General features: G+C 41.0%; 1 protein-coding gene across 1 annotated transcript in view; it reads left to right on the top strand.

Annotated features, from left to right (window-relative positions):
• Positions 1-17,421, top strand: part of RP1 (RP1 axonemal microtubule associated) — a 293,476-nt gene that overhangs the window by 269,299 nt on the left and 6,756 nt on the right. The window contains exon 25 of the mRNA XM_062189888.1: positions 3,628-3,847. Within this exon, the coding sequence (XP_062045872.1) occupies positions 3,628-3,847 (220 nt within the window). The remainder of the gene's footprint in view (positions 1-3,627; positions 3,848-17,421) is intronic.

The raw sequence follows: 17,421 nt of genomic DNA, 5'->3' as shown, positions 1-17,421 counted from the left end.
TTTATCCCCACATCCTCACCAACATCTGTTGGTGGATTTCTGAATGTGAGCCATTCTCACCGGGGTGAGGTAAAACTTCATTGTGGTTTTGATTTGCATTTCTCTGATTGCTAGTGATCTTGAACATTTTTTCATGTGTCTGTTGGCCATTTGGATTTCCTCTTTTGAAAAATGTCTATTGAGGTCCTTGGCCCATCTTTTAAGTGGGTTGTTTGTTTTGTTGTTGTGGAGTTTCTTGGTCTCTTTGTAGATTCTGGTTATTAATCCTTTATCTGTAGCATAGTTTGCAAATATTTGGCACCGGCAAAGACTTCCTGGAAAAGACCCTGGAGGTGCAGGCAGTCAAAGCCAAAATTAACTATTGGGATTGCATCAAATTGAGAAGTTTCTGTACTGCAAAAGAAACAGTCAGGAGAGTGAAGAGCAACTGACAGAATTGTGAAAACAATTTTATTTTTGTTTGTGACCATATACTATTTAAAGCATAGTATTTTTTAAGGACAACTGATCCAGAATGAGGCTCATATTTGTGATGAAAGCCATCCCATATTTTAGAATCACTATACGTTGTATTTTCAAATCTAGGGTGTTAGAAAAACTACAGTCAGTTATGTAGAAGAACAATTTCTTGGTATATTACATTTTTATAAATTGAAACTGTGATGACCAAGGTTGACTACATTAAAGCAGAATTAACCTTTCCAGTTATTAAACATGCTAGAAGTAATTTGGGAGTAATCCATAACATTAATTAGTATATGGCTCGGTTACTTTGTTTGTGGTTTTCATTGACTAACCCTCTCCTATCCTACCTCTAGATTAAGTAGATTTAGATATGTTTGTTTTTATTAGCACAAAACTCTGGTTGAAAAATAATAGCTTCTTATAGCTTCTTATACACTTTGTAGGTTAGTTTTGCTGTTGAATGGCTTCCAAAGGCACATGTGTTAAAGGCTTGGTTCCCAAGGTGGGGCTGGTGGCAGGTTGGTAGAGCCTTGTGGAAGTGGGGCCTCATGGGACATCTTCAAATCACTGGGGACATGTTCTCAGGTATTTCTCACAAGAGAAGGTTGCTGCAAAAGCATGAGTTGGGCCCAGCCTTTCTCTGCTTCCTGGCTCATCAGGTGATTCTTCGTCCTAACAAGCTCCCCCATTGCTATCTGCCTGCCTCACCAGACACCCAATCAATAGGGAAGCCCAATCTTGGATATGAATTTCCAAAACTGAGAGCTAAATAAACCTTTTCTGTTCATAACATTAGTGGCTTTAGGTATTTCATTTTAGGAATCTGCTAATATCTATTGAGTGCTATAGTACTTTTTAAGATATAGACTGTCTCACTGTTCAGATGGGGGCACGGAGGCATAGAGAGGTTGAGAAACTTGCTGGAATGTGCATGTCCAGCAAGTGCAGAAGAACTTTCAAACCCAGATCTGCTGGATTTCAAAAACTGAGGTTTTTAGCCATTGTGCTATTGTGTCTTATGTTGGAAGGTGGCTAATGCTTTCAATATTTTCTGCTGCTTCAGCATTGGGGATGATTTTAGGAGTTCATTTGCCTATACTATTAAGATTTCCTTGTGATAGAGTTTCTATAACCTTATTGTTCTCAAAATAATGGGAAGGGCCTAAGTATTTAGCTTCAATCTGTTGAATTCTGTTCCTATGTATCCTGACTAACAGATATTTTGGTTACATGAAAGAATTCATTCAGAGCTTTCATCCCAAACACAGAAATGCAAGATTATATTTCTAATAAATGTGTTTTAGTAGAAAATGGTGAGTAGATCTTCATTAACCCTAGAGTCATTTCTTGTGGTAATTATTCATAGTAATATACAAGGGAGAAAAAATATGGGTGATGATTGTGGTGGTAATAGTAAGGAGACAGAATACCATGAGGCAGAGAAAATTGTTTTTGATTTTAAATTTTAATTGTTTTCAATTTAGTTACTCTTTAAAAGGCAGAGAGACACCTACATGGGAGAGCTGGAGGAAGCTACTGATTCCTGGATTTATCCTGGCCCCACCCTGGTTGTTGTGGCCATTTGGGGAGTGAACCAGCAAACGGAAGACCTCTGGAAGACTTCTCTCTGTGTGTGTCTCTCTCTAAAAACAGAAAAAGAAAAAGAAAAAGTAGAGAGAAAGAGAGAGAAAATCTCCTATCCACTGATTCATTCCCAAATGCCTTCAATGGCTGGGGCTGGGTCAGGCTATAGCCAGGAGCTGGGAACTCATTCTAGATATCTGACACAGGTGACAGAGACCAAAGTACTTAAGCCATCACCTGATGCTTTCCAGGGAGCACATTAGTAAGATGCTGGAATATGAGAGCAGAGCCAGAACTCAAACCCATGCACTCTGATATGGGATTTGGGTGTCCCAAGCAGTTTCTTAACCATAATACAAATTCTGCTACTGTTTCTAACATTAATTCTGCTACTGTTTCTAATATTATTATTGGCTATTATTATTTGGCTGCCAGAATTTTGTCCCCATGATCGTTGGCTCTCCTGTAACCTCGTGAATATGTTATGTCTCACAGCAAAAGAATTTTGCAGATGTAATGAAGATTACTCATTAATGGAACTGGAGGAGATTAGCCTAGTTTATCAAGGTGTGCCTAATCTCAATCACTTGCCTCCTGTTGTTAGCAGAGTGAAAGCCAAGAGATTCAAAGCATGAGAAGGATTTAATGTGCCCTTGTTGATGTAGAGATGAAGAGGGCCATGTGTGAAGAAAACGATGACCTCAGTCCTACAACCAAAAGGACCTATAGTCTTAAGGAATTGGATTCTGAGGCCCTTAACACCGTGAATAAGCTTGGAAGCTGAATCTTCCCCCAGTGCCTCCAGAGAAAGGCCCAATCCCATCAACCCTTTATCTGGGCTTGTGAGGGCTCAACTAGAGGGCTTAGCTCAGCTACACAGACTCTTGCCTCATGGAATTAGGAGACATAACTGGGTCGTGTTTTCAGTTTCTGTTTGTGGTAATTTGTTAGGCAGAAATGGAAAACTAGACTCATATGTAATTGATGAGTTTCTTTTTCATATGATCCATGTGTGAATTTTTAGAAGAAAAATATTGCTTATTTTTAATAATGACTTATATGTTACAACATTTATTGTACCAATTAATTAGATGTTTGGGTGCAGTGAGGATGCAAAGGATATATAATCACGTTGCCAAAATTATTGAAAAATCTCAGTCTTTCCTATAAAAATTCAGTCTACCTCAAGCTCTGTCTGGTTAACTCTCACTTAAAGCTAGGTGTGCATATGGTGCCCTTTCCTCAGGATCTCCCTTTAATGGGAAAATCCAATGTATTATAAACACCAGAGAACGAATTATGCATATCAATAATCACAATAAAACATTTCTTTTAAAAAAATGATAAGTTCTAAACAAAGATGTGATGAAAAGTAGCTAGATTTAATGTACCAATTTGTCTGTGGTCAGTGACCATGTGCTTCACCAGACATTTCATGATGTTCTGTTACTAGATCTATAGGAAATTAGTAGGGGGTTTAAAAAAGTAGCTGCTGAGTTCAAAATAGAATATGAATTTGGATGTGAAAAATCAAATCAGAGATGTAGGGAGTTTTATTTCTCTCTTCTTTTTTTGCAGATAAATCTTAAAGATATTGGTGAAATCTATAAAATACGCATTGGACATGACAATGGTGGGAAGGATCCCAGTTGGTACCTGGAGGAGATCAGATTGGAAAACATGGGCACACGTGAGCTGTTTTGTTTGATTGTTGATTCCTGGATAGCCAAGAATGACTCTGATGGAGATACATGGAAAGAAATGCCCATTGTGAGAGCTGGGAAAGAGTCTTTGCCAGGTACAGAATTTCAGTTCCTTTGTGAAATGCAGTCAAAATTAAAAAGTGACATGATTTAGAACAGGGACTGGCATCTTTTTTGAGAAGGACCAGACTCTTTGGCACCTTATACTCAGTAAGTTGTGAAGTTGAAAGTGCTCACTTCTGTTGAATTTGCTCACCTCTGCCAGCCCATGAGCTAGCCGCTCTGGACAGTCTGTCAGAGGTGACATGACATGTGCCACTAAAAGTTCATTTGTGGACACTGAGATTGGAATTGGACATCATTTTCATTTGTTAGAAATAGTATTGTTCTATTTTTTTAAACAGTGAAGAAAGATAATAAGCATTCTTAACCCCCAGGCTGTAGAAAAACATGCAGCTAGCAGAGATGGTCCATACTATGTAATTTCCTACCCCTGGTTTGGAACATTAGGCTTTAAGAATAATACCTGCATGTGTGTTCAAAAGTGAAAATGAGTGCAAGCGTGTGTGTGTAGGCAGACAACTCATCTCCCAGTAAGCTGTATTACTACTCAGCAAATGTGACTTTCTTCTAATCTCCACTGTTTCAGCAAATGTTTCTCTCCATCCATCCTCTGCATCTCTGATGTCCACCTTGTTTTTGCCTCCATCCCCCTAGAGAAAAAAATTCTCTCTCATTGAATACTAATGGCCTCTTTGTTAGAGATTAAACAGCAACGTGTGTATGTGTGCATGTGTGTGTGTGAGAGAGAGAGAAAGAGAGTGAGTATGTGTTCTGTCAATCTCCATGCAATAGTTTGCCTCCCTTAGCCAACTCTGTTTCATCTATAAAACAGGGATAAAAATACTGCCGATGTCACAAGACTGTTTTTAGTACATTTATAGTGTTTAGGACAATGTCCTCCAGACTTAGCAGTGCTTCTGGCACATAGCAATTCTGGCACACAGGAAGTACTAGCCATTCTCATTAAATCTCTCTCCAACTCAGACCCCCAACATGTGATATCAGCCTTGTTATTTGAGTTTCATTCAATTTTCTATATTTCTATCTCTGTCTCAACTTGATTTTCTTCCCTTGAGAATGTGGATTTAAATGCTTGATCCTTCCCTCGCCTTTGAACATCTCCCTAATGATTATTGTTAACCTGAGAATACACATTTTCATCGTTGGTCCTATTCTTTTAAAAAAAACATTGAGAGAGAAAGGGAGAAAGAGAGAGTGAGAGAGTACACAAGGTAGTGCTCCCATCCACTGGTTCAATCTCCAAATGCTCGCTATAGCTAGGGTTGAAGCTGGGAGACTGAAATTCCATCCAGGACTCCCACATTGGTGGCAGGGACACAATTACTTGCATCACCTGCTGCCTCCCTGGGTGTCCATTAGAAGGAAGCTGGATTGGAAGCAGATTAGGGACTTGAACCCAGGCACCTTGATATAGGATACAGGCATCCAAAGTGGCATCTTAACCACTCTGCCAAATGCCATCCCTCAGTACTGCCCTCTTTTTGGTTTAAGGATCCAGTATCCTATTGGGTGGCTTATCCTCTCATCATCTCTACTATCCAATCTTTAACTATTTCACATGCATATGTGTGCCAACAGGTATTAAGGTACCAAGTGTGTGCAAGGAGTACTGAGAACCAGAGGAAATACAGATGATTCAGATAGGGTACCTGTTCTCTGGAAACTATTCTGCTATCATGGCAGTAGTTATCACCAGTGGTCCAATGACTCCCCTCTTTCTGCCCCCTCTTCAGTTTCGTCTTTTTAGCTTCCCCTGGAAGTCTTGCTTAGCAGCTCATAGATGCTTTGAAACCACCACATCCCAAACTGAAGTCACCTCCCCTGCTCTTCCGTTTCATGCTGAATTCTTCTCAACTTACATGGAGAGTCTGGTCTTCTCCCCACCAGCCTTATTTCCCATCAGGGACCTCATGTTTTGTCTTCCCAATTCCTGTTAGAATGACACATGGCACAGAGCCCAGAGGCTGTGTGCCACAAAAAAACACCTTGTTGATTAACTCAGATATGGCAGAAGGCCAACTTAATGAAAGGAGAAATAATGCTAATTATTTACATTGGTATACTCATGTATTTTGACAATTTGCCCTCATAAAACCCCATTTATAAAATACAGCTCCAGATCCTACCAGTTGCTCTGTAGTCATGTGAGCATAGGAGTGGTATTCATAGGGATGTCCATAAGAAGTATAAAAAATATAAGGAGAGTAAGATATTTGGAATCCTGGTTTCCACCCTGCAGAAGCTAGGATCTACTTATTCTATTCACCCAATTTCTAACATCTGTCAAGAATTTATGCTGCTTTTAAACAATGGTGTTTAGAAAATTTTTAAATCCACAGTACCAATAAGAAACAGAAGAAATCTCATTGGCTTATTCTATTAGTTTTTGTTTTCTCATTTTGCAGTGTTTTTAAGTGCTGTACTGTTTTAACAATGAACTTTATTTAAACTCTGTTAGATACCAATTTTATAATTCTTCCAATGGCCACTGACTTGATACAAGAACAGTTTATTACATGGGAAAAAATACGAAAGGCAATTGTATGAGCTTTTGTAAAAAAAGATCCAAGATACCAAAGAAACAGCATTGTACTTGAAATGAACTATTGATTTTGGGTTCATTTACTGGAGCAGCAATAAAGGCTCAGCGTGTCTCCCCTGCATCTTTCTGTTCATCCTTTCTTCCAGCCAGCTAATGAAACTTATCCATTAGCATTTCCCATTTAAAGAGGTAATTTCTTAGCTGAAGCACACCAACCATTTCTTAAGACATTTTCTCCAACCAAATAGTGCAATGTAATACAGAAACTTAGAGCTGATCTGATTCGGTCTTCTCATGTTTTGGGGAGGAGGGGTTCTCACAGATCAATCCAGCCACCCCTTTCCCAGAGAGAATATTTGCTCACTTAGAGAAAATTCATTAAAATAAGAAAATGGAAAAATTATGACACCTCAGTGTTCAGAAATTAATGAGGGACCCGGCCTTTTTGGTGAGCAAGGAGCCGCCTAGGCACGATGAGTGCCACCTTTTGGAAAGTCAGTCTCCGTGGAGATTCAGTTACCATTCCTGTGATACTAAGAAAGCCCACAGTAGATTCAACCACAAAATTGATGCTTCTCTGGTTTGAGTTTGCGAGGAGGAGTAAAGTGAGGTTGACCTTCAATATTAGGGATTGTCTGTCCATGTGTCAAAGCATCCTGAAGCTAGCTGGAAGAAGAATCAGGAATGATGATGAGAACTTTTTCCTTTTTGTTAAGCTTTTAATGCTTGTCTTAAGGTTCCCAGGCTGGAAAAGTCTTATGGACACACTTGAGGATTCTGTATATATATTTTAATTTAGTAGCACAGAAAGAGGGATTTTCCATGCAGTTGGCATTTACACTCTGAGCCAATTAATTTTGTGGCTTTGCCTCTTCTTTTCAAAAGATTACTGGAATGTTTTCAAAAGAAAAGGGTCTTTGAGATGATTAGCCTATAAATCACCATTCTTTGGGGGCTGAGCTAGCTTGCCAGTGGGATCAGAGCAAGCCCCTCCCAGGGGCTAGCACTGCCAAGTTGAGCTTGTTCCTCATCTTCCTTGGATTTATTCACAGTCTGCCCGCTGGTACAGAGAGGTACTGAGGAGCTGATCACCCACCCTGGGTTGGCCATCCTTAAGAATCTCTGGTAAATGGTCTGGCAGGGATGCCCAGGGATGATAAGACAGCTGACTCAGCTCACTTCAGCTCCTGGCAGCCTCCTCTCAGGTTCTGGCTTCAGACTCCCTTCAGGCGGGATGGATGATAACGGGAAGTGAGGTTTGAGGCCACAACTGTGGATGAAGAAATGTTTCATGCTTGACTTCAGCAAGTCAACAAGGGGCATGCTTGGTGGTTTTCTTCAAATCAAGAAATAACAGTGAATGCAGGAGAGTATCATGATAATTGCAAAATATTTGCATTGATCAGACTTCCAGTGAGAAAATAAGCATCTTTCTGAAACATTTGATGACAGCCTACAGCAAGTTTTCAGTAACAGCTGAGCTAAGTAAAAAAAAAAAATCATTTCTTTTTTTCTTTTAAAAACTAGACCACCTTTAAAATATCATAACTCAAAAGAATATATTTTCATAGAATGATAATTAAACATATTTCAAATTTATAAAATAAATATGGACAGAATTTTAATTTTTTTCCTTTCATGTCACTCTTTAGTTGATATAAAACAAATATGATCATCAAAACACAGAAAAGAACATTCTTCTGCATTATTATATAGATATAGGCAAAAGTGGATGCTAATGTTTAAAGGGCTCCTTTTAAAGTCCTTAGTGAGTGACTTACTAGCTAATTGACTATGTGACCTTGGGTGACATTTATAAACCCAAACCAAGCACTCTGCAACGCTTTAGCCTTCATCACTTTGCCCATCCACATTTCAGGGGAAGATTCAGAGTGAGACAGAGCCTCAGCCACAAGTCAACTGTAGCTCAGATGAGTAAAGTCTGGCTTCAAGCACTTGTTTGCATCCCTGGCTTTGTGAATGGTGGCAGGTGATATAAGTTTTCCAAGTCTTACCTGCGCTAAGGAATAGCATGTGTAGTATCTATTCCTGGAGTGATCACCCTGCCCTCTACCATCCCAACCAGGGCTTTTTGAAAGAGAAAATCCTCTGTGAATTATTATGCCTGGACAGCAGATGTTAGTGGGGCCACACCAGGCAGATCAGAACCATGGTTATCTCGTGGAGTGTCCTCGGGAGGACACAAGACGTGTATAAGGCATTGTCACGTGGCAGGCACATGCTACACTGTGCTCTCTCCCATCCGACTTGTCTTTCCCTCATAGCATCGAGCTGCTGTCAGGAGAACTTTGATATCACAAAGAACACTTTGGGATTAGTACAGGCTATTCTCAACCCTGCAGCCAGAGTGACCTGCTTAAAATATCAAACAGATTATGTCATTCCTTTGCTTATAGCTTTCTAAAGTTTTCCTAACTTATTATAAGTAAAAGGCAAAGTTGTCACAAGGTCCTACAAGGCCCTACTTATGTCCTGGCTTCTGCACATGCGGCCTCTGCCACTTCTATTCCATGTGCTGTCTACACTGCCCCCAGGCCTCTGCATGACCAGCTCTCTGATCCAAGGGGCTCCTTACAGATGGCTCCCTGCTGACCTTCTATGAAATAGCAAGAAATTCTGCTCCCTTCCTCATCCCCAACGCCTTTTCTCTCTACAAGCCAGAAATGCTTCTTTTGCAAGAATAAAGTAAATATTTCAACCAAGAGGTATATGAAGATTCAGCCCCAAACCGCCGCCATAGACTATCTTGGCCCACAGCCCTTCAGTGCAGACTGGAACTGAACTGTGAGCACATGTTTAACGCTGAATCTCATTGACCATCTGCTTCCCAGATCTGATTTCTTTGGGCCGTTTGTTGCAACATGATCACACCACGATGAGTGCTGAGAAGGCTTAATTCTTGGAGACCTGAGAGAAAGCACTAAAACAGTCCATTAATTAAACCAAATGAAAGATTCCACAGCAGAGCTCCCCAAGTGCCCAACCAGTCCGTCCCAGCAGCTCTCACAGCACGTAGCTGTGCAGGTGTGCATGTGCACAGTGGTGTAGGCTCCCCACAGGGAGGGGCTTACACACGGAGTCCTGCAAAGTCATTCAGTATTACCTCAGTACATTTGAGCATCATGACAAAAAAAGAGAGACTAGGGAAGTACCTAAATACAAGCAATTACATTTCTCTTTCTGATTAGTTGAGTTCCAGAAAAATGAATATTTGCATTCATGAAAAATACTTTATGTGCTGTGACAAGACTGTGGGTATACCTGAGAAGTATATGACCTAGCCTTCCCCTGGTACTTCTCAATTATTTGAGTATGTCATTTGAGGTTGGTAGGGCCTGAAATGTGTCCACAGCTTGTCTCCTGAGAAGAGGCAAAGAAAGGCATGGAGATCATGGCCCAGAGTGCTTGCTTTCTGGAGAGAGCTGGGAGACTGATTGCTCCAGAGAAACTTCTATCCAATTATCTCTAAATTGCAGAATTAATATTTGAAGAAGAATATTCCAGTTAGGGCCCTACTTAAAATGCCAGGTCCCATGTTTTTCACTAGGGTGTAATGGTGTTTGCCTCTAGCACGTGGCAGGGTGTGTGTATGTGTGTGTGTGTGTGTGTGTACGCACATGCCCAATGTTCTCATAGGACACATCTGTCTAGGGTAAGCCCCATGACTCATTTCCTAATGACATGTGAACCATATCCCTAAGCAGGAGAATGGTGGTGTGCAACATTAGGGGGAAAGCTGGAAAGAATATTTTTGTGTGACCTTATTCGTTCAAAGTTTATTTATTTGAAGGGCAAAGCAACAGAGAGGGAAAGACAAAGGAGAGAGAGAGAGACAAAGGGGCCAACACCGTGGTGTAGTGAACTGGTAAAGCCACCACCTGCAATGCCAACATTCCATATGGGCACTGGTTTAAGTCCTGACTGTTCCACTTCCGATCCAGCTCTCTGCTATGGCCTGGGAAAGCAGTAGAAGATGGCACAAATTCTTTGGCCCCTGCACCCACATGTGAGACCTGGCAGAAGCTCCTGACTCCTGGCTTTGGAACAATGAAGCTCCAGCCATTGCGACCATCTGGGGAGAGAACCAGCAGGTGGAAGATTCTCTCTCTCTCTGTCTCTCTCTCCTTCTGCCTCTCTGTAACTCTGCCTTTCAAATAAGAGAGAGAGAGAGAGAGAATCTTTTATCTACTGATTCACTCCTCCAAAAGGCCACAATAGCCAGAGATGGCCGAGACTTAAGCCAGGAGCCAAGGACTCCTTCTTGGTCTCCTACATGGGTGGCAGGACCCCCAAGCACCTGGCCCATCACCCATCTCCTTCCCAGATGCATTAGCAGGAAACTGGATTGAAAGTGGGGCAGCCAGGACTCCAAGTGACACTCCAGTGTGGGGTGCAGGCATCACAAGCAGAGGCTTTCCTTGCTGTGTCACAGTGCCAGCTCCTGCCCTTATTGTTTATATGATAAATAGAGACTGTTTTCAGAGCAGGTTGAGAAATCTTTGGTGGTTTACCAAAAGAAATGAATGATACCACTGGCTTGTACTATGTGAAGAGGATGGGGAAGCATTGAACATGGACTCCCTCAGGAGGAACCTCAGGACAGCATCTGGCATGGAGGGCTAATGATGTCTATGCCCTGCCCACTGCCCTTCTCAGTCACTCCATAGGCAGAGGGTCACCAGAATCTGAGAAGCCAGACTCACCTCTCTGCTCCACTGACACATGTGGACCTACAAGGTGGAGACAAAACAAAAAAAGGGTAGAGCTCAGTGGACCCTAAAGTGAGCTGAGAAATGAAGCAAAGTTGGAAACAAAGAGGCAAGTTCCAATGATCACAAGAAGGGAGCAAGTTTCTGGGCTGGGATTGCACAGTGCCTGGCTAGAGGCACAGCTCTGGGTGAACTAAAGTCAACAATACTCTAAAGAGATTCATACCAGAGCCGTACTTCAGACAACCAGTAGAGAGCAGTAGACAACACTTATTGATGGATGGGTGAGTAAGCATTCACTTATTCACTAGATATTTACCTGTGCAAGGATCTGAGGCCCCTGCCCTTAGGAATCACGGGGTTTAAGGGAAGGAGTCCAGTGTCTCTCAGGCAGAGAAGCACTCTCCTGCAGGAGATGCTCTCTCAAGGGGTAGGCAGCTTGGGCTGCAGACATCCCTGCCCAGAGTTGTGGGTTCACAGATCATCGACCATTTCAGGCGACTTTTAATATCAGAATGACCAAACATTCTTTCATGTTTTATTCAAAATCGTACTAAATTGGGAGGTTACTTCCTTTTAGAGTGTTTCTTTGACAATAACTGCCTTAATCTAGAAGGAAAATTGTTCAGCTCAACTGATTTATTATCCCATTCTAATACTGATAACTGACAGGCCGTGGTGGAGGCAGCAGTCTGTGCCTTTCCACAGTACTTACTAATTTCCTTCTAGGCTGACATTACTTTGCCCTCAGTACTTCTTTGCTTATGTTTCATGTTGATACCATAGATTGGGTAAGCAGTGGCCATTTCCACCTACTCCTTAATTCTGTCTACACATAAACTTGTGATGTCCTTATACTTAAATCACTCCATCCCATGCAGCTTTTTGAAGATTAATCTTGACACCCCAAGCTTGCAGCCTTCACTTTACCTTGAGTATAATTGAGAAATGGGTCACCAAGGGAATGAAAATCTTCCTGACATGAAAGAATATCAGGAGTTAATCCCTCAAATGGAATTCAGATGAAAACCACAGAACAACACTAGGTAGAGTACAGTTTATAGTTATGAATTTATTTATGAATTCATTTTATTTATGAATTCATTTAATATGTGTTATGCATTAGTATCATTTGCAAGACAGTCTTTCTAAATAAGATGCAGGCTATTACTATATAAGAGGTCTTTAAAAAGTTCATGGAAAATGCACATTATGAAAAAATGATGCATGGATTTTCTAAAAAAAAAAAAAAACTCCTCCAGAATAAACTTATCTTTTAACCCCATTTTCCCACAAGCCTTTTTTTTTTTTTTTTTTTTTTTGACAGGCAGAGTTAGATAGTGAGAGAGAGAGACAGAGATAAAGGTCTTCCTTCCATTGGTTCACCCAACAAATGGTCGCAATGGCCGGTGCACAGTGCCGATCCGAAGCCAGGAGCCAGGTGCTTCCTCCTGGTCTCCAATGGAGGTGCAGGGACCCAAGTATTTGGGCCACCTTCTACTACTTTCCCAGGCCACAGCAGAGAGCTGGATTGGAAGAGGATCAGCCGAGACTAGAACTGGCACCGATATGGGATGCTGGTGCCGCAGGCAGAGGATTAACCTACTGCGCCAAGGTGCCAGCCCTTCCTTAACACTTTCTCTCCTTAACACTTTATAGCTACTGCTGCCTCTGCCTTCCAGTGCCCTGACCTGGGTGAGTGTGTGTGATCAACTATCCGGGGGTAGTGTGCTACCTGCACTCCTTGCAGCTATGCCTCAGTGTCTGCAGGGTGCTTGGCTCTTAGGAAGCAGTTGCAGAATGTATTGAATGCTGCTGCTTCTCTTCTCTGCTCATCTACCCTCACTTCTGCTACTTCTGTGTCTTTGGCCACTAGTCATGTAAAATATCTGGTGCTATGGCTCAGCAGGTTAAAGCCCTGGCCTGAAGCACTGGAATTCCATATGGACACTGGTTCTAGTCCCGGTTGCTCCTCTTCTGATCCAGCTCTCTGCTATGGCCTGGGAAAGCAGTAGAAGATGGCCCAAGTCCTTGGGCCTCTGCACCCACATGGGAGACCCGGAAGAAGTTCCTGGTTCCTGGCTTCGGATCGGCGCAGCTCAGGCCATTGCGCCATCTGGGGAGTAACTGGTGGATGGAAGACCTTTCTCTGTCTCTACCTCTCTCTGTAACTCTGTCTTTCAAATAAATAAAATAAATCTTAAAAAAAAAATCTAACTTTTCTTTTGATTCAATCTGCTCTTAATTTTAACATTTTCTGCCACAACATGAAAATGCATGTGACTGCTCCCTTCTTCTTCACTCCTTTCTCATCTCCTATTGCAGTTTTGCCCTTTTTTCTCCCTGTCCCTCACATGTGAGGGCTTAGGTACCAGACACAGGCATCATTAGAGTTGAGACAGAGCAGGTGTCTTAGCATGTGCAGATCTGAACCAGGTAGAACTGAGGTGTCTCAGACAATTTTTATCTGCTTCTGCCCCTTCTCCTCTGAGGCCCCAAGGCAGTGAGCTGTTTGGTTCCCAGTGAGCACCTCCTCCTGGCCTTCTTATTCCTGGGGCTTGAGGACAGGTCCTGGGGGGAGTGCTTGTGGGGATCGTCAGGCAAGGCGAACCGTGCTTCATTGGTCCTTGGCCTATGCTGCTGGAAGCTGAGCCCTTCACCCCCAGTGCCTTTGATGTTTCTTTTATTGAGCCCCAGTATCTCTTCCTTCGCTTGCAGTTCCTCTGTAAAGATTAACTCATTGAGGTAAGGGAGTGACACAGAGGTAAGAGACCCTAAATCACACAGTTAGCATCTCAACACCACCCTTCATTCCGAGAGCTTTGGCAGGAACTCAGAGGCCTCCATTAAAGAAAGCAATACTCAGGCTATCTTTTGACCCAGATGTACTGGAGTCTACCTTTACCATTTCGAAGGAAACCTGCTGACCCCTACTACTAACTAGTCAAAGGAAGGCCATTGACACTGTGAACAAACCAGAGGTCCCAGGAGCTGACCACCCACTGGCCCTTCTCAACTTTGACCTGTGAGATTCACAGCTGTTATTCTCTCAGGGGGATCCAGGAATGGAGCCTTGGCCGCTTGACTCCTTTCTCTGCACCTGGCTTTGTTCTGCCACCCCAGTGTCAGTGATTGGCTTGCTGGGAATCAGGTGAGCGGGCCCAGTTTTGGAGTTCTATGGCAACTCTTCCAAACAGTTTTTGGGTGTTTGATAGCGTGCCAGAGCTCCTGCTTCAGACTTTCCTGGTGTTGATCAGGCCCAGTGATACAGCTGCAGAAGACAGATGGTGTCTGGTTTAGATTCTTTCCCCAAGCACATTGCTGGACAGAGAATGCTCTACCATTAGAAACACATGAATTCATAGTGAAAATAATGTTAACTTCTACTTGACACAATTGTTTCAAAAGGAAACCAAGAAATTGGATCATGGATTCAGTGGCATTGCTGCAAAGAACATTTTGAAGACTTATAATGAATATTACAAATGAGATGCTAGGAACAAGGATAGTTCTTTCCCAGCACTGTTTTTTCAGAAGCTTCGTAATGAGGGATAAGGGGTCCAAAAGTCTCTGAGGATGCTCAGCCAAGGCTACGCATAAAACAGGCAGAGGGGAAGTGCCAATCTCTGGTACTCTGCAAGGCAGATGCAGTATACCTGTGCATCACTGTATCAACAAGAAAACACAACTGTGCTTTCTTTTTCTTTTATTTTGTTGATTTTACAACTCATCTGGAGGCTAAGGAGTGAATTCATTCATTACAGTAAAACTATACTAGATGAAAAATTTTAAATTGTTGTTCTTGGACAAGTGCTTTGCATATCTCTCATCCGAACTTCAAGAGAGAATCATATTAGGTGAATTTATTTCAGACCCCTCTCCACCAGCCAATTGACATTTTTAATATATCTTCATGGCTAAGGAATTGTTTGTTCCAGTGAAGAACAAGTATCCTTTTTTAAAAAAAATAAAAATTCTGGTTGTTGCAATTAGCAAAGATAAAGAATCCAAGAACTCAGGATACTATTTATGGAGATGTTAATGCTTGGAGCTGATGCAGATAAATCATCATTAACAAACACTTGGCAAAGACTTTGGTCTGCAATGATGTCTGAAAATAAACATGCAGGTGAAGATTTTAAGTTTTGTGTCATGAATAAGAAGATATTAAGTCTCTTTATTTAGGCTAGAAATTAATAAGCCTAAAGAATAAATAAGTTAAATAGAGCAGACATCAAAAATGCTGAATTTTGATGGTGATAATTGTACTATGAAATATGGGGAAATTGTTGAAATGATAACTAATAAGTAAATATAAGAACAGTAGAGTTGGAGATGATATTTCAGAAAAATGAAAAAATAGTGAAAGTATATAATGTAGCTATCAACCAAGTTAGATGGCAGTTGTAACAAACAGGAAGATAAGCATCTTATTCTGTACTCTAGCAGACTGTCAGAATGAGTAAGGTATGCATAGGCAATGGGAGCTACTAACTAATTGGCAGAAAGGAAAATTTATCACTGAAGTTGGTATAAAAAGAACATTAAAATTTCTTTTGGCAAAAATGTTCAATATATATTTCTGCCTTAACCAACAAGTCAACTCTTTCCTAAACTTGCAGCTGAACAATGGTGAAGGTTATATGTAATAGCTACTTCTAAACACTAGTGTTTCAAAAATGATAATTTGTAATCAGAATAACTAGTTTTACCTCTCTTTGAACATATTCAGGCAAAAGGATCTCTTCCATGCTGCAAAACTTCAAAGTCTTGAAACACATCCTTGCATTTTTCAAGAATTTGAGCTAATTTCAAGTTCTCTTATAACATATTTTGGAGTTCATTTTGCTTTGTGGGATGTCTCTGTCTTGGGGTAAAGCTAATTTATTGACCTTATTCGTTTTGTCACAAGGACAAATTTCTGTTAACAGAATGATGAGACCTCAAATAGTTCATGGAATAAAGTATTAAAACATAAGTTTAATTCAGTGCAAAAATTGTTGAAATCCATGCATACAAGGAGACATCAACAAGTTCATGGAAAATACATATTATGAAAAACCTCTGCATAGGTTGAAAAAAAAACTTGAAAGGCATAGAAAAACAGAGAGAAACAAATCTTCAATCTGTTAGTTCACTGCAATACTGTTGGGCCAGGCCAAAACCAGGAGCCAGAAATGCAATTCGTGTCTCCCATATGGGTGGCAGGGATTCTAGTACTTGAGACATTATCTGCTGCCTTCAAGGGTGTGCATTAGCAGGAAACTGGAAATCTGAACAGAGCTGGGACTTGAACCCTAGGTGTGTTCTTTGGGATGCAGGCATCTTAATTGATGTCTTAACCTCTAGGCCAAACACCTTCCCCAATCTTAGCTTCTGATTCCATTCTCTGTGAATTTTTTGAAGCCTCCTTGTACATGACTCTCTTTTTCAATCAATAACAGTGAGTTTTGACATTTCATGCACAAGAAGAAGGACTACAGAAAGGATCCGTAGCAATCTTCATTTGCAAAGACTCATTTAACACACATGATGCTCTAGGGGAGCATCTAAGTGAAATGTTAACTAAGAATTCCTTAAATTCTCCCTTTGGGTTAAGTTAGATAAGAAAGAATTTTATGTTGCCCTAAAGATCATGAAAAAATCCAGAGTTAGAATTTATGGTTATGAATTTAGCATTTTAAAAAAGAATCTGCATGTTTTTGTGGCAGAACTGTAGCAAATGCTTAGTGAAATATATCCTGTAGTACAATCAAAATAGAGTCTATGTGACAGATTCCAACAAAATGTCTGCTTCTCTGGGTGGGATTGTGTTTTCTTTCAACCTCCATTTGAAATTATATAACTCTTTTTAATGTAGCTTGAGAATAAAATTTAGTGCTCAATTGTAATAACCACTATGCCCTTAATTTCTGATACCTTTATTTCTCTTTATTTGAATTTTAGGTAGAAAGTGAGAGCTCTCTTGATGCATATGTGTTTAACCTAATTAATTCATAGCAGCTTCTGAGAATGCTGTGTTGTAACTGAGCCATGTGCAGGTTCACAGGCAAGCCTTGTGATTTCCTCAGGCGCTGTGTACAATGGCTGAGGGAAACTGAATGTTGTTCTTTGTCCCGTAAATATCTGTTTTGTGTCCTACATAATTTTGATAGTACTTTTCAAAACTATTAACTATCTCTTTTTGTCTCACTTAATTTGTGTTTTAATATTTTAAATGTTTCCCCCTCTTAAAAAGTTGTTACCAAGTTCTCACTGCCTGAAATAGAAAAAGTTCTCGGCCAACAGCAGATTGGTTTCTCTATAAAGACAG

The sequence above is a fragment of the Lepus europaeus genome, chromosome 4 (genome assembly GCF_033115175.1).
Source record: "Lepus europaeus isolate LE1 chromosome 4, mLepTim1.pri, whole genome shotgun sequence".
In the NCBI taxonomy this organism is placed as follows: domain Eukaryota; kingdom Metazoa; phylum Chordata; class Mammalia; order Lagomorpha; family Leporidae; genus Lepus; species Lepus europaeus.
This window is presented reverse-complemented; position numbering and strand designations above follow the sequence as displayed.